General features: G+C 57.9%; 1 protein-coding gene across 4 annotated transcripts; it reads left to right on the plus strand.

Annotated features, from left to right (window-relative positions):
• Positions 1-5,314: 5,314 nt before the first annotated feature.
• Positions 5,315-24,892, plus strand: STYXL1 (serine/threonine/tyrosine interacting like 1). 4 transcript variants are annotated; one of them, XM_004620883.2, is made up of 8 exons: positions 5,315-5,417; positions 8,765-8,826; positions 10,524-10,668; positions 15,203-15,348; positions 20,192-20,337; positions 20,959-21,056; positions 23,357-23,469; positions 24,506-24,892. In XM_004620883.2, the coding sequence occupies exons 1-8, from the start codon at positions 5,315-5,317 to the stop codon at positions 24,635-24,637; spliced, it is 945 nt and encodes a 314-aa protein (XP_004620940.1). In that variant the 3' UTR covers positions 24,638-24,892. The 4 variants fall into 4 exon arrangements, with proteins under 4 accessions (XP_004620940.1, XP_054992334.1, XP_054992335.1 ...); XM_055136359.1 differs by having other exon boundaries at positions 10,524-10,662; positions 15,206-15,348; XM_055136360.1 differs by lacking the exons at positions 10,524-10,668; positions 15,203-15,348.
• The last annotated feature ends 749 nt before the right edge of the window (positions 24,893-25,641 follow it).

Here is a 25,641-nt window from a genome sequence, read left to right on the forward strand (position 1 = left end):
CCCCTGTGCATTGCCGGGTATGACCCAAAAAGCAAAAAAGAAACAAACAAAAAACCCAGTGGATTAGATGCTTGTCGTGCACTCAGCCAATCCGGGCTCAGTCCCCAGCATCCCCCACGCCCGAGCCATGCCAGGAGTAATTTCTGAGTGCAGAGCCAAGAGGAGTAAGCCTTGAGCATTGGTGGTGTGGCCCCCAAAGCCTCCCATTGCCCCCCCCAAAAGATGACACCCTGTTCTGTGAAATTTGTTATCAAAACTGTTGATAACATGTTGAAATCATGTTGTTTTTTTTTTTTTTTGCTTTTTGGGTCACACCCAGTGATGCTCAGGGGTTATTCCTGGCTTTGCACTCAGGAATTACTCCTGGCAGTGCTTGGGGGACCATATGGGATGCCGGAGATCGAACCCGGGTCAGCCGCGTGCAAGGCAAACGCCCTACCCGCTGTGCTATCGCTCCAGCCCCAAGAAATCATGTTCTTTCGGGAATGTTCACATGCAAAAGACTTGCCCCCAGGCCTTGAGTGATAGGACAGTGGGAGAATGTATCGGCCTTGCATGTGGCTGACCCAGATTCGAACCCCAGCATCCCGTATGGTCTCCAAAACCGCCAGGAGTGATTTGTGAGTGCAGAGCCTGGAGTAAGCCCTGAGCATCGCCGGGTATGTCCCAAAAACAAAACAGGAAAAAACTGAGATCTCTGTAAAAGCACTTGACTAACCCAAACTGCAAGTGAAAAGAAAAAGTAGAATTGGTAAATGCAAATTAGAAAAAGAAAAGGTGAAATTGGCTTCACTAAGGAGATTTGGGGAGAAACTCATTAATTTTGCCTTAGTGTTGTCACTTAAAAGCTCAGTATCAAAATATTATTTTTTCCCCTGCCCCTGACTATCAAAATAGTCTTTAGGTCTCAATAGTAGAGCATTTGTTTGTTTTTCTTTTGGAGCCACACCCAGGGGTGCTCCTGGCTCTGTGCTCAAGGATCACTTTTGGCAAGACTCAGGACTTTTTGGGGTATCGGGGGTTAAACTCAGGTTGGCTATGTGCAAGGTAAGTGCCCTTGACCCCAGTGTTTGGAGCAGTGCCAAAGGCATGCCACTGTCTCTGTCCCACACTCAACCAGCTTGCAGGTTGGTGCACCCAACCTCCTCCGGGGCTCTCAGGCTGGCACCCTCTCGGGACTGGCTGTTAGGCTTTGGACTGCTCTCAGCCCCACTGAACTGGCAGTGTCCCGTGCGGGAGGGGCTGGGAGCAGGGGGCTTCCTTGGCTGGAGAGCGCCCCCTGCTGGAACTTTCTGGGACTGACTTCTCAGACATGTCCCTGGGTGTGAAGGGGGAAGGGAGGGTGTAGCTGCAGATGGGGGGGAAGGGGAGCTAGGAGCCAGCTTTGGGGTGGTCCCACAGCCTGTCCTCCTGCCCCCGTAGTAACCACCTCTAAAATGGGGGGACAGGCAGGACTCTCTGAGGAAGAGGACTTGGGGCTGCTGGAGCAGGGCAAGGGTGCCCTTCGGAGAGATCTGCCTCAGGGTGCCGTGGACACGGCGTCTGGTCCTGCTGGCCCACTGGTGAGAAGGCAGGGCCACTGGCCATCGCGTCCTCCCCGTGGGCTCTCTGAGCAGGACTCTGTGCCCAAGTTTGGCTGAGGACACCGCAGTGAGGAAGACAGGCAAGGCTCTGGCTCGAGCCCTACCCTGTGTTGCAGGGGGTGAGAGTCAGGAGGCTGCCAATACGGCAGCAGTGAGGTAAGGGCCCGTGCAGCGAGCTCAGAGAAGCCCCCGTTTGGGAAAGATCACCCTGACCCCAGGGGGATCACAGCTCACCTGCTGGGGGAACCGAGCGGCATAAGGTCCAACTGGGAGGTGCTACAGACAGAGAGAAGCCAGTGTCTGGACCAGGATGTCAGCTGTGGAGGAGGGAGGAAGGCAGCGGATTAGGGAGCAGTTAGGTTGGCAGAGCTGCAGAGGGGCTGGGAGGGGAGAGGGAAGGAAGGAGCAGATAGCAGGATCTGAGTGTTAATGGTGCAGTCGACTGAGCCGGAAGAACTCCCGTGCAGGCAGGCACCATTAAAGGCCCCTTTTGACCATGGAATATTGGCGATGCCCATCAGGTGTCCAAGTGGAGTCTGGAGCTGGGGCAGTGGGCAAGCCGGCCCACCTTTGGGCACTCACTGGCATGCAAGTGTTCTCCAGGGGCTCAATGATGCACTAGTGGCACTGTAGCACTGTCGTCCCGTTGCTCAACAGTTTGCTCAAGCAGGCACCAGTAACGTCTCCACTGTGAAACTTTGTCGTTACTGTTTTTGGCATATGGAATACGCCACAGGGAGCTTGCCAGGCTCTGCTGTGCAGGCAGGATACTCTCGGTAGCTTTCCGGGCTCTCCGAGTGGGATGGAGGAATCAAACCTGGGTCAGCCGTGCACAAGGAAAATGCTCTACCCGCTGTGGAGTATTTATCTTATTTTTTGGTTTTGGGGCCACACCTGGTGATGCTCGGGGGTTACTCAGGGATCACTCAGAAATTACTCCTCGTGGGATGCCGGGGATCTCTTGCAAGACGGGTGCCCTACTTGGTGTACTAAGGCTTCAGCCTCAATAGGACTTGGACCATTCTAAAACAGGTGCCTGTTCCCAGGCCCCAGATTCTTTTTTTTTTCTTTTTGGGTCACCCCCGGCGATTCACAGGGGTTGCTCCTGGCTCTGCACTCAGGAATTACTCCTGGCGATGCTCAGGGGACCATATGGGATGCTGGGAATTGAACCCGGGTCGGCCGCATGCAAGGCAAATGCTCTACCTGCTGTGCTATCGCTCCAGCCCCCAGATTCTATTTTTTAATTAAAATTTTTATTAGTGAATCACTGTGAGGTACAGTTACAGACTTACGACTTTTCGTGCTTGCGTTTCAGTCATACAGTGCTCGAGTACCCATCCCCCAAGCCCCAGATTCTAGAGGCCGGTTTCTTTTCTCTTCTCTTTTTGGAAGGAAGGGGGGCGTCATAGCCAGTAGTACTCAGAGTTTACTTCTGGTGGTGCTCGGGGGACCAAGAGAGGTGCCAGGGATCAAACCCAGGTCGGCTGCGTGCAAGGCAAGCGCCCTCCCCACTGTGCTATTGCTCAGACCCTGACCCCCTAGATGTTGACTGCCCAGTGCCCCTTGCAGTGTTGTCCACTTTGGACAACAAACATTCGTTTCAGGGGAATCTGAGCTTGCAGGTGGATTTGCTTACTACTGACATCTAGCGGCCGTATCAGGAACTTCAGGGCAAGGCCCGCACCCCACAGAGAAGCGCCTGGTCTCCAGGGACTGAAGCACCAAGAGAGGGAGTGCAGAGGCCAAGAGGGGTGACAATGCCCAAGGACACTCTTTTTTGCTCTTTGGGGACACATCCAGCGGTGCACGGGGTGCCGGTATTGAAGCTGGGCACCTAGTGTGCAAAGCAAGGGCTAGAGTCGAAGTGAAGCTGCGGGGTTGGGGGGGGGGCACGCTGGGGCGTGAGGCGTCCCGGGAGGGCTTGGGGAGTGAGAGCTGATGGGCGAACAGTGCCAAGTGGCCCCGGGAGTGGAGCCTGCAGGGAAGTGACCGACATATCTGGCTAAGGGGCGCTGCTGGCAGCTTGACAAAAGCAGTTTCTGCGATCTCTGGGGTGGGGGGCGTTGGGGCTTGAGAAGTTCACAAGCACCCAGCTGCCCCTCCCGGCTCCGCTGTCTCTGCAGTCCCCTCCACCCAGCGTGCCGGTATCCTGCCAGCCTTGTTTGGGCCACACCCGGCAGCACTCAGGGCTGACTCCTGGCTCTGCACCCAGGGATCCCTCCTGCCGGTTTCGAGGGACCAAATGCCGTGTGGAATACGGAGTCTGTGGAATAGCGAACCTGCGTTGGCCATGTGCAGGCTCCGGTCCTTGTTTTGCAGAAGTCCCGACCCTGCTTGACTCCCGGCCAGAGAGGCTCATTCCTCCAGGTCAGGCTGAGCTGGGTCTCCAAGCCAGTGTCACTGTGCCCAGGAAGGAGGGGCTGGATCAAGCCCACGCTATTGAGAAGTCAGGCTGCTGAGGAGGGCAAAGGCCCCTAAGAAGGAGCCAGGCTTGGGGCTGGAGCTGCACTGTACCCTCCAGTATAGCGGGCAAGGCATTTGCCTTGCTTGTAGCTGACCCGGGTTCTATCCCTGGCACCTCATAGGGTCCCCCAAGGCCCTTCAGGAGTGATTCCTGAGTGCAGAGCCAGGAATAAGCCCTGAGCATCGCCGGGTGTGGCTCAAAAAAAAAAAAAAAAAGAGAACCAGGTGGGTTCAGGAGGCTGAAATGGAGATCCTGAGGAGGGGAGAAGGTTCCGGAGCCCGGGAAGGGCGGTGGGGGTGGCCTTGACTGGGTAACGGAAGTGGTCTTTGAACCACAGTGACCTCTGGACTCAACTTCTCCCCAGCGTCCATGCTGACCTTCGGAGGCCTGCTGGGCTCTCCTGCAGGAATGCCGCTGAGGCCTGGCCCTTGCCTCAGTGTCCTTGGGGTTGGCCCCAGGAGCCTTTGTCAGCCAGAGCCTCGGACCAGCAGCCAGCGTGGTCAGTGCACATCAGAACCGCTACCCGCTGCTGACCTGACCATCTTGAACAAGATTCAAGAGCCCTGATGGGGGCCTTTGGCCACCTCCCAACGTGGTCACACCTGGCTCCTTGGAGGCTTCTGGCGTTGCTCCCTGCCCGTCTCGATAAGGCCAGCAGACACGTGGAGTCCGGCGACGCTCATCAGGGGACCCTGGCTGCCTCAGCCTTCCTGGTTTCCATATGTGTCCGCTGTGCTCTTCTGCATGCATTCTACTGTGTATTTTTCTTTTTATTTTTGGGCCATACCAGCGATGCTAAGGGGTTACTCCTGGCTCTGCACTCGGGAATTACTCCTGGCGGTGTTCAGGGGACCCTATGGGATGCTGGGGATTTAACCTAGGTTGGCAAACGCCTTACCAGCTGAACTATCTCTCTGGCTCCCATGTTTTTTGTTCTGTTTTTGTTTTGGGGGAGCCATACCTGGCAGTATACATGGGGTTACTACTGGCCCTGCGCTCAGGAATTATTCCTGGTGGTGCTCGGGGGACCCTGTGGGATGCCGGGGATCAAACCTGGGTTGGTTGCGTGCAAGGCAAGTGCCCTCCCCGCTGTACTATCGCTCCAGCCCTGCTGTGTTTCCTATTGTTTTCCCCCTGAAGCATTCTTGATCGCTTACATGCTGATTTTCATCTTAATTTGAAGGTACTTCAAAGAATCTAAGTGGTCCTCTGGAGGCCATCCGTCTGAAGCAGGAGAGCTGGGCTCGGTCTCCTTCCCCGCAGGATGGCTGGTCTGGCTTTGTGCGAGCCAAAAGAGCTTTACAACATCTTGAACCAAGTGACAAAACTGTCCAGATTAACTGAACCCAACTACCTTTGTCTGCTGGGTAAGTCCCTTCAGAAGCATAAGGTGACAACAGTGTCCTGATATTATGATGGCGAGGAGGAAAATGAGTTAATTGATGGCAGGGACGGAAACCAGGACCTCAGACATGTAAGATAGGCACGCTCCACTGAGCAACAGCCCCGGCCACAGACATTTTCTTTCTTTCTTTCTTTCTTTCTTTCTTTCTTTCTTTCTTTCTTTCTTTCTTTCTTTCTTTCTTTCTTTCTTTCTTTCTTTCTTTTTTTCCTTCCTTCCTTCCTTCCTTCCTTCCTTCCTTCCTTCCTTCCTTCCTTCCTTCCTTCCTTTCTTTATTTCTTTCTTTATTTCTTTCTTTCTTTAATATTTTTGGCTTTTTGGGTCACACCCGGCATTGCACAGGAGTTACTCCTTGCTCATGAACTCAGGAATTACTCCTGGCGGTGTTTGGGGGACCATATGGGATGCTGGGAATCGAACCTGGGTCGGGTAGACCACATGCAAGGCAAACGCCCTACTCGCTGTGCTATTGCTCCAGCCTCTGGAGGGTTTCTTTTGTCCTGATAAAATGACAAACTTCTGGGGCTGGGAAAATAAGCCACTTAAGAAAACTATTGGGGGGCTGGAGCGATAGCACAGCGGGTAAAGCATTTGCCTTGCACGTGGCCAACCCGGGTTCGATTCCCAGCCTCCCATATGGTCCCCCGAGCACCGCCAGGAGTAATTCCTGAGTGCAGAGCCAGGAGTAACCCCTGAGCATCGCTGGCTGTGACCCAAAAAAGAAAAAAAAAAACCTGTTGGGCTCTGGAGACAAAGCTCAAAATGCCACTAACTGGAGCAGACTTGGAAACCATCCCAGAATAAACACAGAAATCTCTGGAAGATCACCAGTGAGTCTGTTCCGGAAAAGGTTCCCCAAACTGTTTTCAGCAAAAGTGTTTCGATCCTCTGGTTGTAGTGACACTAATGAACACTGTGTATCCAGCACTTAACACAGGATCTCACTGTAGTGACACTAATGAACACTGTGTATCCAGCACTTAACACAGGATCTCACTGTAGTAACACTAATGAACACTGTGTATCCAGCACTTAACACAGGATCTCACTGTAGTAACACTAATGAACACTGTGTATCCGGCACTTAACACAGAAACTCAAATGTTGCACATTCAGACCTTGAACAAGGTCCTCTGCACTTCCTCCCGCCCAGGTGGCACTTTCACCTCCCCAGATTCCACTCATACTTGGGGACTGGACCCACAGAACAGCCAGGAGGGCCTTGCCTGCCACTCCCAGCCAACCCAGCTCCATACCCAGTATCCCAGATGGCCCTTTGAGCATCACCTGTCAGCTGGTCCCCCAAGACAAAAAGAAAAAAAAAACAAATCAAAATTATATTTGAGTTTCTTCTTTTACATGAAGATCTAGTTAATTTTTTATTTTATTAATTAACTAGATTAATTTATTTATTTTTGCTTTTTGGGTCACACCCAGCATTGCACAGGGGTCACTCCTGGCTCTGCACTCAGGAATTACTCCTGGCGGTGCTCAGGGGACCTTATGGAATGCTGGAAATCGAACTCGGATCGCCCATGTGCAAGGCAAACGCCCTACCCCACTGTGCTGTCACTCCAGCCTCAGATCTAGTTTACTTTAATTTTTCCTTCCTTTTTTTTCCTTCCTTTTGTTTTTTGCCCCCCCTCCCCCGACAATGAGAGTAATCTCTCCAGCAAAGTGGGAACCCCTAGGAAAAATGAGAATAACATTCCCCAGGGACAATGAGACTGGCAAAATGAAAGCCCCCAGCAGGAATCCAGAAACTGTGAATTTCTCCCTATGAGACTCTCACCCTCCACCCATCCCACACATTGACTTGGGAGCCTGCGTTTTGCTTCCTCAGTGATCAGGCGTGTCATTCTGCTCTCTCTCTCTCTCTCTCTCTCTCTCTCTCTCTCTCTCTGTATGTGTGTTTAGTGTCACTGCTTTCAGGAATCACTCCTGGCAGTGCTCAGGAAACCATATGGGATTTCTGAGCATTCCGACAGGTATGTGTGTCTCACTGTAACTGTAATTTCCTATGGACATACTTGATGTTGAACCTCTTTAACGTGTTTTTGGTCATGTGTATGTCTTCCATAAGGTGTGTGTTCGTGCCGTTCCTTATTCAGTAATAGAGTGATGAGTCTTTCTACATGTGTCTGCACTTTTTTTTGTAGGTTGTGGTGGTGCAAGAGATTGGACTCAGGACCTCACACCTGCAGAACCACATACATTCCTGGTCCTTTTATTTATTTAAGTAGTTATTTAATTCATTAATTTACTTTTGCTTTCCAGGCTTTGGGTGAGGGGGTCTGGGGGCCAGTCCTGGAGATCTTGTACACGCGAGTTGAGCCAGGGCCCCCCAGTCCCGGAGAATTTGTACATGCCGGTTGAGCCAGGGCCCCCCAGTCCCGGAGAATTTGTACATGCCGGTTGAGCCAGGGCCCCAGGGTGCCGTGTTCCTCAGCTCCTGCAGTGCCGGGGACCTGGAACTGGGGGTGTCATCTCCACAGCTGTAGTCTTCAGTGCTCAGAGTCCTGTGGTGATGGGCTCTGAGCGGGGCCGGGGGGTCTCAGCATATGCAAAGCCCACGCCGCTCCCTGCTGTGCCATCTCCTTGGACCCTGGGCCCTGCAGGCTGCGTCCCCGAACTCTCTGGGCTCAGGCACCGACTCCGTGTCTGTTCCTTGTTCAGTCGAGTCTGAGGAGCCTCGATCCCTCACCCATCCATCCTGGCCGGACACAAGGCCCTCGGCTTGCACATTCCAGAGTCTGAACTTGGCTCTAAAACTCCCGCGGGATTGAGTGTGCCCTTGCTCTCACCTTCCTTCCTCTCCCTCCTGCCTTTATTCTATTTATTTTTGGTTTCAGTGCCACACCCGACTGTGCTCAGGGCTAACTCCTCACTCTGCACTCAGGGCTCTTTCCTGCTGGGGTTTGGGTGCTGGGGATAGAACCCAGGCTGGCTGTTTGCCAGGCAGGCACGCTACCTGCTGTACTATCTCTCCAGCCCAGACCCTCCCTGCCGTTTTGGATCTCAGAAAACTCCCCCAGGGACCTGAGAGATAATACAGTGGATAGGGTGCTTGCCTTGCCTGGGGTTGACCCAGGTTCGATCCCTTGTATCTGCCATGGTCGCCTGAGCCTGCCAGGAAGAATTCCTGAGCACAGAGCCAGAAATCATCCCTGAGCACTACTGGGCATGTCCCCAAAGTTAACAGAAAAAGAAAGAAAGGAATACTCGCCCAAATCAAAGGTATCAACTCTGAGCAGATGTCATTTCTGGAACCTTCCCTGGCTGAGACCTTTCACCAAACACCTTCCCTTGCAGATGTGCGTCCCAAGCAGGACTATGATGAAAGTCACGTGATCACTGCCCACCGCGTGAAGAAGGTAGAGTCTGAGTCTGAGCCGGCCCCCCTGTGCACCCTGTGGGCCCTCCCCAGATCCCCGGAGGGCCCCCATGCCTCCGTCCCACCCCAGAGTCAATAGCTTCATTAAGAAGACATCAGGGGGCCGGAGCAATAGCACAGCGGGTAGGGCATTTGCCTTGCACGCGGCCAACCCGGGTTCGATCCCTGGCATCCCATAGGGTCCCCCAAGCACTGCCAGGAGTAATTCCTGAGTGCAAAGCCAAGAGTAACCTCTGAGCATCACTGGGTGTGACCCAAAAAGAAAAAAAAAAAAGAAGACATCAGGGCTGGAACAATAGGACAGTGGCAAGGGCACTTGCCTTGCACATGGCAGCCCCGGGTTCGATCCCCAGCATCCCATATGGTCCCCTGAGCACCCCCCAGGCTCCCCCAGGAATAATTCCTGAGTGCAGAGCCAGGAGTAACCTCTGAGCACCACCATATGTGGTCCCAGAACAAACAAACCAAAAAGACATCAGAGCGGAGTATTAGTAAAAATGTAGCCTTGTGGGTGTGGCTAGCCCGGGTTTATCCCTGCATCCCTGAGCCTGCTAGGAGTGATCCCTGAGCACAGGGCCAGGAGTAAGTCCTGAAAACTGTCAGGTGTAACCCCCAAGCCAAACCAAACTAAACCCAATCCACCCCTCCACTCTACCCCCCCCCCAAAAAAAAAAAACCATCTGCTTAATTCTGGGTCTTGGCGAGATGAGCCGCTCTTGGTTCGTTGCCTCTGCCCGCGTTGCCAGCCCCGAGGAGGAAGGGCACTCTTGTTTGCATGATAAAACCTTCCCCTTTGAGGGGGTGTGTGGAGATCAGATATGCAGGGTGGATACTCTCGGGCCAAGCCACAACCCGCCACCCTTAAGCTCTGCCTCCAAAATGAAGAGCCGCCACGTCAGATGCCTGCGCTGACCCTGAGGTCTTGGGGTCCCCGGCATCGTCCTCACCTACCCCCTCTGTGGGGGGCCTCTCCGCCGTCCAACCCTGGTGGTGGCGTCAGGCTCGGGGTGCCCGGGGAACAAGGGAAGACCAGAGTCTGCTCTGGGTCACTCCACTCAGAGACCTTAGGGCGAGTCCATCCTCCCCCCTTGGCTTTTTTGGGTCACACCCGGCGATGCTCAGGGGTCACTCCTGGCTCTGCACTCAGGAATTACTCCTGGCGGTGCTCAGGGGACCATAAGGGATGCTGGGAATCGAACCCTGGTTGGCCGCGTGCAAGGCAAACGCTCTACCCACTCCAGCCCCCATCCTTCCCCCTTGGGGCCACTCCCAGGCTCCACCTGTGGGGCCTGATGGCTCTGTTGGCACATTTGATCCCTTAACCGAGTTCTGACCTGCCCTGAGCCGGGGCACTGATCTTGAAGCCTGGGGTCCATCAGTGATGTAAAGCAGGACCCAAGTTGGTGGTTTCCGGCCTCTCTCCTGACTGGCCTCTTTACGGATCTGTTGGATCCGGCGCTGCCACCAGAGGGCGCTGTTCCGCTGCTCTGCGCTCATACAGCAAGGCCGCTGTGCCCAGGGCAGGCTCAGGCCAGGATGCCGGGCACGCCAGGATGCCGGGGACCCCTTAGGTGCCCCGATGGCCAGTGTCTGCCTGTGCTGCGGTGTCTGGGGGGTGGCGACGTCCCCTCCACTCAGCCGCCTGCCCGCCAACAGCCGCTCGTGTGGTCTCTCTAGAAGGCCGGTCAGTACGTCCTCCCCGAGTCGGTGGACCTGGAGTGCGTGCGCTACTGTGTCGTGTACGACAGCAACACCCTCACCCTGGACGTGAACCTGGAAGCCCATGACGACAACTCCGAGGACTTGGAAAGCGACAATAACGGTGGGTTTCCACCAGGGCAAGGACAAGGGTCAGCGAGTGAAGGTCTCGGCCCTGGGTCACAGCTGTGCCCAGTGCTCCCTCCGCTCGGCCCTGCCATGTGCAGAGTCTCTCCTCTGCATCGGGAGGGCAGGCTGGGCAGGGGCGAACCAGGCCCTTCCTTGTGGGATGGCATTTGCCTGCCATGATGCCGTGGTGCAGGCGGGAGAGGGGGCATTTACTCTCCCATGCAGCTGAGGCGCCAGCTCCTGCTTCCTACCGGGGGACCCCGCGGCTGGGTGCTCACAGGGACCCTTGCGAAGGCCAAACCTCTACACACATTGTTGGGTTTTATTTGTTAAAAAGTTTTGTGTTTATTTGATTTTTGGGCTACACCTGGTGCCGAGGAGAGAACCCTAGTCGGCCGCATGCATGACAAGCGCCTTCCCCGCTGTATGTCTCTCTGGACCCTGGGTTTTGTTTTAGGGGAACTCCAAACTCCAAACACCTGAACTGTTGCTAACAGACAGAAGCCTGCCTGCTTCAGCTCTGGGGGTTCAATCTCTCGCCCCAGTTTGTTCCATAAATATCCCAGAAAAGCCAACGCTTTTATTTATTTATTTTTTTTTGCTTTTGGGGTCACACCCAGCATTGCTCAGGGGTTACTCCTGGCTCTGCACTCAGGAATTACTCCTGGTGGTGCTTGAGTGACCATATGGGATGCCAGGGATTGAACCCAGGTTGGCCGCGTGCAAGGCAAACGCCCTACCCGCTGTGCCCAAAGCCAACGCTTTTGTGCAAAAAACACACAGAGAAATGAGACCCTAGAATTTATCTCCTAAAATGTGGCACCTCCATTTTCCAGGGGGCTGGGAAAGGTGGGGTGACTGGTGAGGGTCCTAATAAATTCTCCGCTGCCCTGTAAAAAGCCATCCTCACACTCCATGGCCTGCCGTAAGCAGACATTGCTTATCTCAGCTTCTGTGGGGTCTGGAATTAAGGAGTTGCTTAGCTGGGGGCTTCCAGTGCAGTTCCCCCTCAAGCCCCCCAGACTGGAGTCTTGACTTCAGCCAGACGGCCACGGGAGGGCTGCCTAGGAGGGCAAGGTCTGCAGGGCTGGGCGTGGACCTACCTGGGGGCGTGGTCTTTCCGGGTGGGCGTGGTCTTGTCTGCTGGGCGTGGTCTTACTATGGTCTGCAGTCACTCCCTCTGGGCTCTGTCCAGAGACCTCTGTTTCCTTCTGGCTGTGCCAGCATCCCCAGTTCCTCACCCCAGGGACCTCCAGTTTGATGTGGCAGCTGGTTTCCCCAGAGGCAGAGAGACAGACAGAGACAAAGACAGAGAAACAGAAAGACAGACAGAGACAGAGACGCAGAGAGACAGAGACAGAGACGCAGAGAGACAGAGACACAGAGACACACACAGAGACAGAGACAGCCCCTGCTACTCTGGGGGCTCAGCACAGTACCCCAGGCCATACAAGCCAGAGTCTGCACTTGGGCTCCAACTTGGTGATGGTTGGAGAGCCGGGCGGCGGGCACGGGCAGGGTCCACTGGCACGGTGCCCCCAGTCCTGAGCCAGACGCTAAGCCCAACAGTTCTCACCCGCCTGGAGGAGGCTCTGCCACAGCCCCGGGACTGCGGCTGACCCCACCTGGGCATTCTGGGCACTGGGGCATTCATGCCAGCGGCCGCTGGGGGGTGCTAGGCTTCCACCTGTCATAAAACCACGCTGGCCGAGCTGCTCCCCAGGGGAACCCTCAGGTCTGGGTTTCCCCCTCTGCCCGCAATCCTCCAGGCTGGTGCCCCACAAGTAAACCGTCTGCCATCTGTCGCCGGCCGCACGGCGCTGAGGAGCGCGTCTGCTGGGCAGGAGGACGCAGCCACAGCGCGTGGAATGCACGTTTGCAAAGGGCCCCTCTCCCTGGGGAAGACACGCCAGAGACCCCCACTCCCCTCTTCTCTGCTCCTCTGCTACCCAGGGGGACCCGGGTGTGGGCGGCCTTTGCCACAGTCCAGAGCAGGTGCTTTCTTGCCGGCTTCCTGGCGTGCAGGCTCCCCAGGCTCTGACCTCTGACCTTGACACCCCCACCCCACTGGGGGGGTGTCAGGAGCCTCGTGGAAAATGGAGGGCACTGTTTTCACCCCTCCCCAGGGGCTGTTTCTGCCCTGGCTCCCTGCTTCCGAACCTTAGGAAGCCCCGTCTGCTCCCTGCCTCGGGCTCTGTTAGCACAACGCCCACTTCCTGTCATCCGTCCTGTACTGGACCTCGGCCCACAGCCAGGGGGCTGGGGGTCCCGGACGGACATCCAGGGCCACTGTGCAGAGGAGCTGGGGGAGTTTGGGAGTTTCCTTTACTCAAGGAAACCAGATCCCCAGGACAATGGTCTGGCTAAAGACCAAGGTGACCTAGGGAGCTCGGCTGAACAGTGCTCCTCTCGTTCTGGGTGGTGTCCACTCTCCCAGAAGAAGTGGAAACCCAAGGTCCATATGGCCCCCTGAGCACCACTGGAAGGGGGCCCAGCTCCATGAGGAGGGGGCGTGTCCAAGCCCTGAGCTGGCACCACCAGGCAGAATCCTGCCAGGAGGCTGACCCCACCCCTATCCTGGCTCATGGCCCGCCACAGGCCATTCCGGCTGTCTGCTGGATCCTCACTGATCCCTGGAAATAAGCCGCTGCTGGGCCTGGGTACATGAGCCGGGAGCGGCTCTCTGGTTTCCAGCCCAGCACTCCCTCCTGCGTCCCCGCTGCCCCCAGGTCTCTGATCCACAGCGGGTCACCACACTCTCGCTCCAGAGGGAGCTGGTGGCCGTGAGAGCTTCTGGGTCAGGCTCCAGGTGACCTGGCTTCTGGCTCTGGGCTCTTCTCCCCAGGGCAGACCCTCCAGGTCCTCCACAGAGGTCCACTGCGTGTCCTCAGCAGCCCCTGTGGACAGGCCACCTCTTCCTGGCACCAAAGCCAGAGCCCACGCCCTTCCTTCCTTTCTTTTTTTTCCTTTTTGGGTTACACCCAGCGATGCACAGGGTCACTCCTGGCTCATGCACTCAGGAATTACCCCTGGTGGTGCTTGGGGGACCATATGGGATGCTGGGAATCGAACCCGGGTCAGCCTCGTGCGAGGCAAACGCCCTACCTGCTGTGCTATTGCTCCAGCTCCCCCCCCCACGCCCTTCCTTTCTCCTGTGTCCATGCAGTTAGTTCTCTCCGGGACCCAGTGCTAGCCTCAGACTTCTTGGCTCAGCCTGAGGAAGCTTCCAGTTACTGTGTTCTGCACACAGGCTGACTGGAGGGATTTTGCAGCTCCGTAAAGACATTGAAGATCAAACTGATGTGAAAACCACCATGAGCCGTCACTCCCCTGCCACCCAGACAGCCTGTATAAAAGAGGGGCCGGAGCGATAACATGGCGGGAAGGGTGCTTGTCTTCTGTGCAGCCAACCCAGGTTCGATCCCTGGCATCCCATAGGGTCCACCCCCTTGAGCACAGCCAGAAGTGATTCCTGAGTGTGGAGCCAGGAGTAAGCCCTGAGCATCGCTGGGTGTGACCCCAAGCCCTTCCCACACACAAAAATTAAAGTGGTGGAGAGTGCGAGGGGAAAGAGCAGTGCATCCACTAAGGCGAGGCCAGCCTGCATGCCACAGCCTGAGTTCCGCCCCCAGCACCATGTATGGTCCCTCCGAGCACTGCCAGGTGTGACCCTGTGCACAGAGCTGGGCGTCAGCCAGGGGCACACTCACTCGATGCTGGTCAGGACGCAGTTGCTTCTTTGCTGTGGAAGAGAGTTTGGCGTTTCCTTGGAGCATTAGACAGACCGTAGGGTATAGCAACAGCAGTAAAATACCCGAAAGCGATGAGTCCACATGTTTGCAGGATCCTGCACGTGCACGTGCTTAGCACAGGCTCTTACTCCTGGAATTACTCCTGGCAGGCTCCGGGACATACAGGATGTCAGGGATCGAACCCAGTCAGCAGCTTGTAAGCCAAATGCCCTCCCCCCAGATTATTGCTCTGGTCCTGCTTTTTTATTTGCAAGGGAGGGGTGGAGACACACCCAGCAGTACTCAGGTCTTACTCCTGGTTCTGCACTCAGGGATCACTCCTGGGGGTGCTGGGGACCCTATGGGGTGGCAGGAATCGAATCTGGGTTAGCTACATACAAAGCAAACGCCCTCTCCGCTGTGCCATTGCTCTAGCCTCTGCATTACTTTTTCTTTCTTTTTTTTTGACTTATTTTGCTTTTTCAGTCACACCCTGCGATGCTCAGGGATTACTCCTGACTTTGCACTCAGGAATTACTCCTGGCAGGTCTGGGGGACCCCATGGGATGCCGGGATCAAGCCCGGGTCAGCTGCATGCAAGGCAAACGCCCACCTTGCTGTGTGCTGTACTATCCCTTGGGTTCCCAATGTGTTACTTAGTTACTTAATGAGTGTTACTTTCACACTCAGCTCTGTTTGCCTCTACTCTCTAGGTAATCCCTCCTTAGAATGAGGCCCCCTCCCCCAGCTTTGCCCTGAGGGGCCTCTCGGACAGTCCTCCCTCTGCTCTCCTCCCAGAACTGCACTGTGGAGCTGCCATTGAGTGTGGCCGAGTCGTGAGCCAACACACCCGCCAGCCCGTGCTCATCCTGAAAGGGGGCTATGAGCTCTTCTCCGCCATGTACCACTTCTTCCGGACGCAGAAGATCATCTGGATGCCACAGGTGAGACTCGGGGGCCGCGGGGGAGCAGGGGGACCCACACGGAGACGCCGGCAGAGGTGGCCAAGGCTGGGCCAGGGGCAGTCGGGGAGTCCACTCCTCTGGGGACAGACTTCTAGTCAGATGCGGCGGGAAGCAGCATGGGGTTGAAGAGGGGCTTGGGCAGAGGGCCGGCGTCTGTGATCCGCGCTGGCTGGCAGGGCATTCCTCCCACGCTGTGAGTTGACTTGTCCCACAGACTTAGGTGCAGAGGAGGAGCAGGTGAGTGAACAGGGGCTGTGGGACCAGTCGGGTATCCGGTACCACACCCCTACCCCCACCCCCAGAGCCTGGCTGGGAGCAGAGCGGGATGCAGTGCTGAGGACAGCCACCGGGTGGCAGTGATGAGCAGGCAGAGCCCGGTTTGGGGGCTTGGGCTGGCTGGCCTGCGGGCCTCTTTGCACTCAGATTAGGGGGCTGTGGGGAGATGGTGCTGTGGGTAGGGTAGGGCGTTTGTCTTGCACGTGGCCAACCCGGGATCCATCCCCAACATCCCATATGGTCCCCCCAGCATCACCAAGCGTGATCTGTGAGCACAGAATCAGAAATAACCCGAGTACTGCCAGGTGTACCATGAAAACAAGCAAATAAATTTAGGTACTTTGGGTACTTTGGGACTGGAGCGATAGCACAGCGGGTAGGGCGTTTGCCTTGCACGCGGCTGACCTGGGTTCGATTCCTCCGTCCCTCTCGAAGAGCCCGGCAAGCTACCGAGAGTATCCTGCCCACATGGCAGAGCCTGGCAAGCTCCCCGTGGCGTGTTCGATATGCCAAAAACAGTAACAAGTCTCACAATGGAGACGTTACTGGTGCCCACTCGAGCAAATTGATGAACAACGGGATGACAGTGCAACAGTGCTACTTTGGGAACTTGTCCTAATCCAGGGTACACGTGAAGGCCCCTTCCACCTCCTGCTACCTGTTCTGTTATCGGATCTTGTAAGTAGGGGTGTGCCTGCTGCTCCCTGGAGGAGACGGGAAGCATAGATTTTGCACAGTATGACCTTCAGAGTTTTCTGTTTCTTCGGTGATGTCCTGGTTCTTGGTCAGAACCAGGTGTAGACCACCTACACTAGCTGTAGCTGGTGTAGACCCTCGCCTGGGAGAGCTGGTAACAAGCCACTGACCATGGCAAGGGCCAGGTGGCAGGGCTGGGGCGCACCCTGAAAAGTCAGTTTGGCCCAGAGGAACAGGACAGATTTAGGGAGACGGTGGGAGTGGAGGGGGAGGACCTGCAGGTGCAGAACAGGCCCATGCGCTTTGGTCGGACCTGGGGGAGCAGGGGCTCCTGCCAGCCTGGTGGCGGTGCAGGAAACGGCCTTGGCCCTGGCGCTGTCTGGACTGGGTCCTGTGAGAAGCTGGGGTGTGAGTTCACAAGGCCGGGTGCTGTGAGACTCGTGCCTTCAGTGGCGGAGAGTCACCTCCCACCCCCACCCCCCCACCAGGCCTCCCCAGAGAGCCAGAGACGGGGACCAGGCTGAGGGTGAAAATGGCCCATTGAATGCAGAGCTGCTAGCATCCTTATAGCACACCTGAGGGGGTCAGAGGTGTAGGACCGCATGTCCATGTGATTTACAGAGGCGAGACATTCCCGCAGAGGCAGTTCTCTGGGGGAGATAAACGCAAGGAGATGCTCTGTCTCCCAGGGACATCTGTATTGCTTTTCTCTTTCCCTCTAGTCCTATATATCAAACAATTAAGTCAGCTTCTTATCAATACTTGCAGTTGTTTGGATAAACACAGTAAGAGATAAAGATCCCAAACCTAGTTCTCTGGGGCTCTTAGTTCTCTGAGCAAGCAAGACTTTTACCGTAAATCCCAGACTAAGTCCTCAGGCCAGTTCAGCTTGTCCTTCCCCATGGGGGTCCTGTCTCTTAAGTCATAACGGCTTGCATCAAGACCATGCATTTATGCTTTCTAGACTGTCCCATTTCGATGCCAGGGTAGCTTTGCCACCTGCCCCAGGCCCTTCCCAGTCCCACGGCAGGACCTCCCTTAGGGGATGTGAGGAACTATGGCAACCAGAGCCTGAATCAAGTAATTATGATGGATGTCTGGGGGTAGATTTATTTCAGAGTCAATCAGCTCCCAAATATTAGGAGCACAGCATTAATGATCTTTCTGTGGTTAAGCAAAGAACATTGCTCTGTAGTAAAAGATGAAGAGGCTAGAGGGGAAATAGAAAAGCAAGTAATTCACTACAAATACAAAAATCCAGAGTTACCAGAGAGTTTTGGCTTTTAAGAAACCAAGACTGACTTGGGGACCTATGACAATTGAGAGGAAAAACACAAAGGAAAGGTTCAAGATAAGCTCAGGGGGTTGGGGATGCTCGCAAGAGCACTGTAAGCTTCTCTGGGAGGAGGATAAGGGCTATTCACAGGTGAAGCCTTAGGGTTGCTATCCAACACCGGGGCTCTGGCATCTGCTTAGAAAGGTGCCCAGGGTGTGGAACACGGGCCCGTGTGATCCGGGCCACGTGCTCTTCCCTGGAGCCATCCAAACACCCGAGAGGAAGCGGGACTGGGGAAGGAGGGAGACGCTGAGAGATTCACGGCGGGTCTGACCCACACACGGGAACTTCCCGACGGAACTCAGCGAATTTCCTCAGGCTCAGCATCGGGGGTGAGGGGCGGGCAGCCAAAGCTGGGCGGGGGCGTGGGGGGGGCTCTGCCTGCCTGGAGCAAGGTCCCAGAACTCATTTGCAACCCCGGGGCAGCACGCTGGCTGGTGGGAGGCTCCAGGAAGGAGAGCAGTGCTCGGGAGGGCAGGGCTCGGGAGGGCAGGAGCTGACACAGCGTGGCCTGAGTCAGACCTGGAGCCAGAACCTCAGGCCGGACTTTGCCTCTGCAGTTCACCTGGGCCAGCGTTTCCCAGAGGACACTGCAGAAGCGAGGGGGCGGGTCTGTGCTCAGACGCGTCATGGTCCGGGGCTTGCTGCTGACTTTCTCTTGGGCGTGTGGCGCTGCCAAGGATTGATTTGACTCAACAGCACGAGGGAAGTTTCAGCCCGTGCCAGGAAGGAGCAGGAAGCCGGTCTTTTACCATCTGAGTTTAGCCTCAGGAATCCGAGGGAGACCCTGCCAGCTCTCGGCCCCGCAGGCACACGGGGCGGGGCTCTCGCACTGACAGGTTGTCCCGGCCATGGCACCCTTGGTGTCCTTCGTCGACGGTGCCCGGCCCGGCTGCGTGGCTGGCAGGCTCCTGAGCAATCACACTATGTGGAGCGAGCCGCCTTACTGAGATGGGATTGGCACGTGCCCTGCAACTGAGGGGCGTCTGTCCTGGTGGTCTGGCGCACGCGGTTCATCAGCACGCCCGCACCGTTTGTTGGTGCCCTCCAAACCCTTTGTCACTTCCTTAACAATGCACAGGAAGGCTCCTTACAGTTCCCGGTCTGTTCCCCTCGCTCAGCCCCTGGCAGGCCCCTTCCTGCTCCGCTCTTTTGGGAATGTGTATGTGTGCTGGGGCTGGAGCCCGGGGTCTGGCACATGCAGGGCCAGTGCTCGGCCACCGAGCTACCCACCCCCGACCCTCTGCGCCCGGCTGCTGTGAGTTTGGCTTCGCTTTCGACCCCACGCCTGACTGAGCTGGTTCCGTGTGAGTCTGGCGCTGGCTTATCGAAGGCCCTCCGGGCTCCTCCTTGTCTCTGCAGGTGGCTTGGTTTTCTTTCTCATGGCTCTCGAGGGTGCCATTGTGAGTGCATGTGTGCATGCGTGTGTGTGTGTGTGTGTGTGTGTGTGTGTGATATCACATTGCTTTCGCCCATGCTGAGGGCATGTTCCTTCCACATGGTGGGTGCTGGGAAGACACTGCAGACTATTCCCTCTCCGTGTGCACCCACAGTGTGGCTCACAGACCCGGTTTGTGGCATCCTGTGGGAGCTTTAGTTTAAATTTGTGGGTGGGGGGGTGGGTAGTGATGCCCAGGGCTGACTCCTGCTCTGGGCTCGGCAGTCACCCCTGGCAGGGGCTCAGGGTGCTGGCACCAAGCACAGGCCAGCTGCATGCAAGGTAAATGCCCTCCACTGTGCTGTCGCCCTGGCCCTGAGCCGTGGGCTTTGTGTGTGACCTAGTCCCACACAGGTGTTGTGGAGGCAGCCTGAGGGTTGGGTTCTGAGGATGACCTGGTCAGCCAGCCACTCCCGGGCAGGCTCCACCCACCTATTTCCTTGCATGCTGGGATTCTAGTCTTACTTTTCTGAATTGTCTTTCTGAGCTTACTGGCTGAGTCAGATTTATTTGGTTTTGGGCCCCACCTGGAGGTGTGCAGGGCTGTTTCCTGACTGTGTTCACGGATCACTCCAGGTGGGACTTGGGGACCATATCAGGTGCCAGGGATTGAACCCGTGTTGGCAAGGCATGCACCCTTATCTCCTGTACTATTGCTCCAGCCACTGAGTCAGATTTAAACACACACACACACACACACACACACACACTAAACCAGTGCCAGAATGATAGTACAGTGGGTAAGGCACTGGTCTTGCATGAGGCCAATCCATATTCAAGCCCTGGCACCCCAAGGAGTCCCCAAGGAGTGATCCCTGAGTGCAGAGCTAGGACTCAGCCCTGACATTGCTGGCTGTGGTCTAACACAAAACAAAAAACCAAAAAACCAACTAACCAATAGCACTGTAGCACTGTTATCCTCCTTCCCTTTTTTTTAAAAAAAAATTATTTAGTTCTGAAACTAACCAATAATAATAATAATAATAATAAAAAAACCAACTTCTTCTCTGGGACCGTCAGCAGTCCCAGAGATGGGACACACGTACGTTGAGACAGTGCCTCTTCTCGGCCCGCAGGAGCTGGACGCCTTCAAGCCCTACCCTTTCGAGGTCCTGGACGGCCAGGTCTACCTGGGCAACTTTGCCCAAGCCTGTGACCCTCAGATCCAGAAGGACCTGAAAATCAAAGCTCACATCAACGTCTCCACGGAGTCCACGCCGTTGTGAGTAGCAGGCGTTGGTGCCTCCGGGCCGGCTCCTTCCTGACGGACCCCTGGCGTGCGTGCTCAGAGTTGAGGGGGCTTGGAGACAGCGCAACCCGTTGCAGGGGCTTCTCCGCTGCCTCTGCTCCCGGCCGACGTCCTCTTCCCTGGCCTGTACCCTCTGAGCCGCGCTTTGTCTGCCGTTTCTGTCCGGGGCCACACGCAGCCGTGCTCAGACCTCAGGCTGTGCTCAGGGTCCCTCCTGGGGACTTGGAGAACCATGCAGGCTGCCAGGGCTCGAATCCGGGTCTGCCGTGCGCAAGGCCAGCGCCCTCCCTGCTGTGCTGTTGCTCCGGCCCCCTCGTGTGTCATAGGGTCTGGACCCTCCGCCTCCTCATTTCTCGGCCACACTCAACTCCTGCCCCACTGGGCTTTGGGACTCTCAGGGACTCTTCCCAGACGCCTTCCCTCAGCCCCACCCACCTATCCCCCGCCCCCCTCGCAGCCCCAGCTGCAGCCACGCCAGCCCAGCGGGTTGGCTTGCCGGGTTTCCTCCACAGGTGGCTGGGTGCCGCACATGGGGGTCCCTGATTCCCGGGGGCTGCTTGTCACTCCGCCCTTCCCTGGGCTCTCCCTTCGCAGTTTTGTGGGCGACTCAGACAGGCTCCTGCACATCCAGGTGAGGGACTCTGTGGACTGCATCCTCTTCCCTTTCCTCCGCCTGCTCTGCCACTTCATTGGTAAGGCACGGCGACCGCCCAGTGGGCGGCGGCGGGGGGGGGCAGGGGGGGGTTGGGCAGGGCCGCGGCGGGGTGGCTCCGCCCCTTCTTCACACTTGTCTTGCTCGAGGCTCAGGAGAGCCGGGCGGGCGGGAACCCCAGAGTTTGTCATCCCAGCGGCAGCCACTCTGGGGAGCCCTGACGGCGAGGAGCAAACCCAAGGAGCAGCCTGTGGGCTCGGCCCCCTCGGTCTGGCCTGGGGAGACCTGTGTGAGGCAGGGCTGGCTGCCGGGGGGCTGTGCCCCGTGCCTGTCATGAGCGAGGGTCCTGGCCCACCGGATGCAGAGCCCCACTCCGGGCTGGCTCTGGGGACCCCGAGATAAAGCTCACTGATCTGCCTGTTTGCTTTGTTCGGGGCCCATGTCCGGCTGTGCTCAGGGCTGACTCCTGGCCCTGGACTCAGGGGTCGTGCCCCACAGACTCAGGGGCCCAAATGGGGTGCTGGGAAGCGACCCTGGGCTGGTGGCACGCAAGGCAGATGCCCTCCCTGCTGATCTCACGCTCCAGCCCTTCACTTCCCTGCTTTCATGACGGGTGATGGGTGGGAGGGGGTGAGGGGGGGCGTGTCCGGCCTGCTCCGACGACACCCACTCTTCCCGGCCGGCACGTGCCCCGTACCCCATCTCCCCCCAAGCCCCAGATTACCTGCCCAGGATCTCACCCCCGCAGGGCTGTTTCTGTCACCCCCAGGGTCAGGCTTGCCCAAGGGAGAACGAGGCTGTCAGCTTCGAGGCCACAGCGCCCAGCTACTGGACACTGGCACGGTGGCTGCTCTGCCTCAGAGACGGAACCTTCCCTGCGTCCCTCTGCAGGATGCCAGAGCCCCCTGGTGGCACCGAGAATCCCTCTGGGCGGCCAGTCCAGCAGCTCTGAGCGTCTGTGTCCTTAGCCTCCTGGCAGGCGTTTGGCCGCCGTCAGCTGAGCCCCCCTGGCCCCGACAGGATGTCCCAGGCTTTACATTTGTCTTTTGTCCCTAGGGGTCAGGAGACCAGCCTAGCCTCTCCTGCCCCATGGTGCGGGATGGAATCCGGGGGCCACACTGCCCAGCTTGCCCACAAGCTGCGCACAGACCCCGCGAAGGCCTTGGGGGGTTGTTTCTGTTATGGGGCTGGACCTGGCGATGCTCAGGGTTTCTTCCTGGCTCTGTGCTCAACCCAGAGGCCCCTGTGGGCTGCTGGGGATCGCAACTGGCTTGGCCCGTGCAAGCCCAGAGCCCTGCCCTCTGCACTATTACTATTGCTCCAGGCCCCTCAGAGGCTGTTTTTGGGGGGTAGGGGGAGCCACGTGTGGCATTGCTCAGGAATTCCTCTGGGTGGTGCTTGGGGACCCTATGGCATGCCGGGAATGGAACCCGGGTGGGTTGTGTGCATGGCGAGCGCCCTGCCCGCTCCGGCCCCTCAGAGGCACTTTAAAGACAGAGGATTCTAGGGGCTGGAGTGATAGCACAGCAGGTAGGGTGCTTGCCTTGCACGCGGCCGACCCGGGTTCGATTCCCAGCATCCCATATGGTCCCCTGAGCACGGCCAGGGGTAATTCCTGTGTGCAGAGCCAGAAGTGACCCCTGAGCATCGCTGGGTGTGACCCAAAAAGCAAAAAAAGGGGCCGGAGTGATAGCACAGCGGGTAGGGCGTTCGCCTTGCACGCGGCCGACCTGGGTTTGATCCCTGGCATCCCATATGGTCCCCCGAGCACCGCCAGGAGTAATTCCTGAGTGCAAAGCCAGGAGTAACCCCTGAGCATCGCTGGGTGTGACCCAAAAAGAAAGAAAAAATAAAAGACAGGATTCTCTGCTTCCACCTGCATCCATCCCCCTCCCCATCCTCCTCCTGCTTCACTCTCAGTGATGAGAGGGGCGGAGGCTACACAGCTCCCCAGGGCTCCGACACTTAGCAGAGGCAGCCGGGCTCTGGGACCCGCACCTTGCTGGCCTCAGAGGCGGCTCAGTGCGACTCAGGCATGTTGGAACCAGGTCAGACATGGCGGGGGGGGGGTGGTCCCAGGCTCACCAGCAAGCCGGGTGTCACCCCCGCGTTTGCTCTGGAGGGCACCTCGAGTTCCTCTCCGGGAGCCCGGGAGGTGGTTCGCTCCCTGGGCCGGAAGCCTGGAGGAGCCAAGGGAAGCTTTAGCCGGGAAGATGCTGGAGAGCCTGGAGACCCGCGGCCGGCTCTGCGGACGCCCTGGAGCCGCGGGGGCCATGCCTGGACTGGGGTGCTGGTCCCGAGCACTCAGGGAGGGCTTCAGCCCCCGCTCGCCCCCTGCAGAGGTTCACCTGGAGCTGGACTCCGTCATCCTCATCTTTTCCACGCGGGGCATCAACCGCAGCTGCGCGGCCACCATTGCCTTCCTCATGCACCATCACTCGCAGTCGCTGAAGGTGGGCAGTGGGCGGGCGGGGCCCACTCCCCCCCCCACCCCGACTCCCTCGGTAGGCTCCAGGGCCGGGCTGGAGGCGGGGTGCAATGGCAGTCCCCGGGTTAGGCTGGACGAGCCCTGTCTGTGTGTCCCCCATTGCTGTTTGTGTCTGAGGGGGCTTACTGGCCACTTAGTAAGTCCCCCAGGCCGTCAGCCCAGTTCTCCAGCAGGGCCAGAGAGCAGCAGGACCCCACCCTCAGGACGGGCCTCACACTTCCTGCCCTGCCCACACTTCAAGGCTCAGCCCTGCCCCAGGGGAGGGCGGGAGCCTGGCACAATTTGGACCCAATTTCAGAGGGCTGGGGAGGGCCTGTAAGGCTCAGGGCCGAGACTAGGGCCAGGGAGCGGGTCGGAGGGGCCAGTCAGTCCCCCCAGAGGGTGGCCAGCATTACCCAGACGCCATCTCCCTCCCAGGAAAAGCACTGAACTCAGGGTACAGGCCCTCCCAGAGTGCCCACCCCATGCCAGGTTGTTCAAAACTCAATCTACTGTGAGTTGGGACCGGGTCACTGAGTGTGGGGGTCGCAGGCCTGAGGGACAGTGTAAGGAGTAGGGCCTTGCACGTGGTCAACCTGGGCTCGATCCCCAGATGGTCCCCTGAGCCCTGCCAAATGAGTGATCCCTGAGTGCAGAGCCAGGACTAAGCCCTGAGCCCTGCTGGGTGTGGCCCCCAAACAAAATCTGAGTGTGGGGGGGTCACAGGATATCTGGCATGAGTGAGAGGTGGCCGAGGGGACCAAGACCCAAAACAAATTCAAAATCAGCTGTCTGGAAGTCGGGGTTCCCTGCTGAGCTCAACTGGGCTGCGTCCCCAGCTTCAGAAACATGTGCAGAGGGGCCTGCCCACGGCCCCTCCAGGCTGCTGTAACCTCCTTCCAGCCCTTCAGCCTTGGTGGCTGACCCCTGGACAGACGCCTGCTGGCCCTGCAGCGCTGTCTCTGAGCCAGGTGGCCAGTCCCGTGCAGCCTAAACCGTGTTCTCCGCCCGCCTCCGTGCAGAGGTCCTGGTCCCTGGTCAAGAGCTGCCAGAACAGCATGATTCTAAGCCGGACCTTGGTGCTTCAGCTGTCGCAGTGGGAGAAGGTTGTGCTCGGGGACGTCATCACAGACATCCAGGAGCCATTTTGCTGATCCCTGCGCTCCACCTCTGGGTGCTCGAGAAGCGACTTTGCAGTTCCCCGGGAGCCGGGGGCCAGGGGGCATGTTCAGGGCGGGATTAAAGCCTTTGCTGTCCTGGCCTGGGTCTGTCTCCTGCCTTGGTTCTTCCCGGCATCTCGTAGTCCACACCCACTAGAGGTGTCCTCGTGGTCCGAGAGAACCTCCTGGACATTCCCCTGGCATTCCCGAGGCTGCCCGAGGGGTTCTCCTACCCTGGGCTGGTGCATCTGGGGCTGTCACAATGCCTGCGGGTGGGGATCCCCACGCCTGCCCTTGGCGGAGCCTGGCAGCTGGCACAGAGCACACACAGTCCTGGCTGGAACTGCCACCATATCACTGCTTAACCCTGTCTGTCACTGCGTGCCCCCTGCACTCACCCAGCCCCGCTTCCCAGCGACTCTGGGTCTCCCAGGGTGTGCCCCAAACCCTGTGACTGAGCTGGGAGCCAGGCTGGGCTCAGGGCAGCGCGGCGGAGGGTGGGCGGGGGACGACTTAGGGGTGCCCCACACATACCCTGCCACCTGAGGGTGGGAGGGGGCTGGGCGTTGACCGCTGTCTGGTCTCAGAAGGCTGCAGGGGGGTCGAGCACGCAGCGCAGAGTCCCGGAGGCCGTGGGGCCGCCGGTCAGCCGCGGGCCTCCTGGCAGGCAAGGAGGGACAGCGGCGGCCGAGTGCAGGGCCGGGAGGCCGCTGGGAAACTCCACCCGCGGCAGCTTTCCACGGATGAGAGTGAAACGGAGGCTCCGGCTTTCTCCCAGCACGACTCTCCGGGCGGTCACGGGCTGTCCTCAGCGCTCGCCACGAGCGGCGGGGCCCGGCGGGCGAGGGGGTCGCGGCCGCCGCGTCCCCGTCCGGACCTGAGCGGCCGCCGTGCGCGAAGCCCCGCCCCGCCCCCGCCCTGAAGCCGGATTGGCTGCGGAGGGGGCGGGGCCAGCGCGCGCGCCGCTCCGGGCCGTCTCCCATTGGTGGGCGCGGCGG

This window comes from Sorex araneus, chromosome 4 (genome assembly GCF_027595985.1).
Source record: "Sorex araneus isolate mSorAra2 chromosome 4, mSorAra2.pri, whole genome shotgun sequence".
NCBI classification, from domain to species: Eukaryota; Metazoa; Chordata; class Mammalia; order Eulipotyphla; family Soricidae; genus Sorex; species Sorex araneus.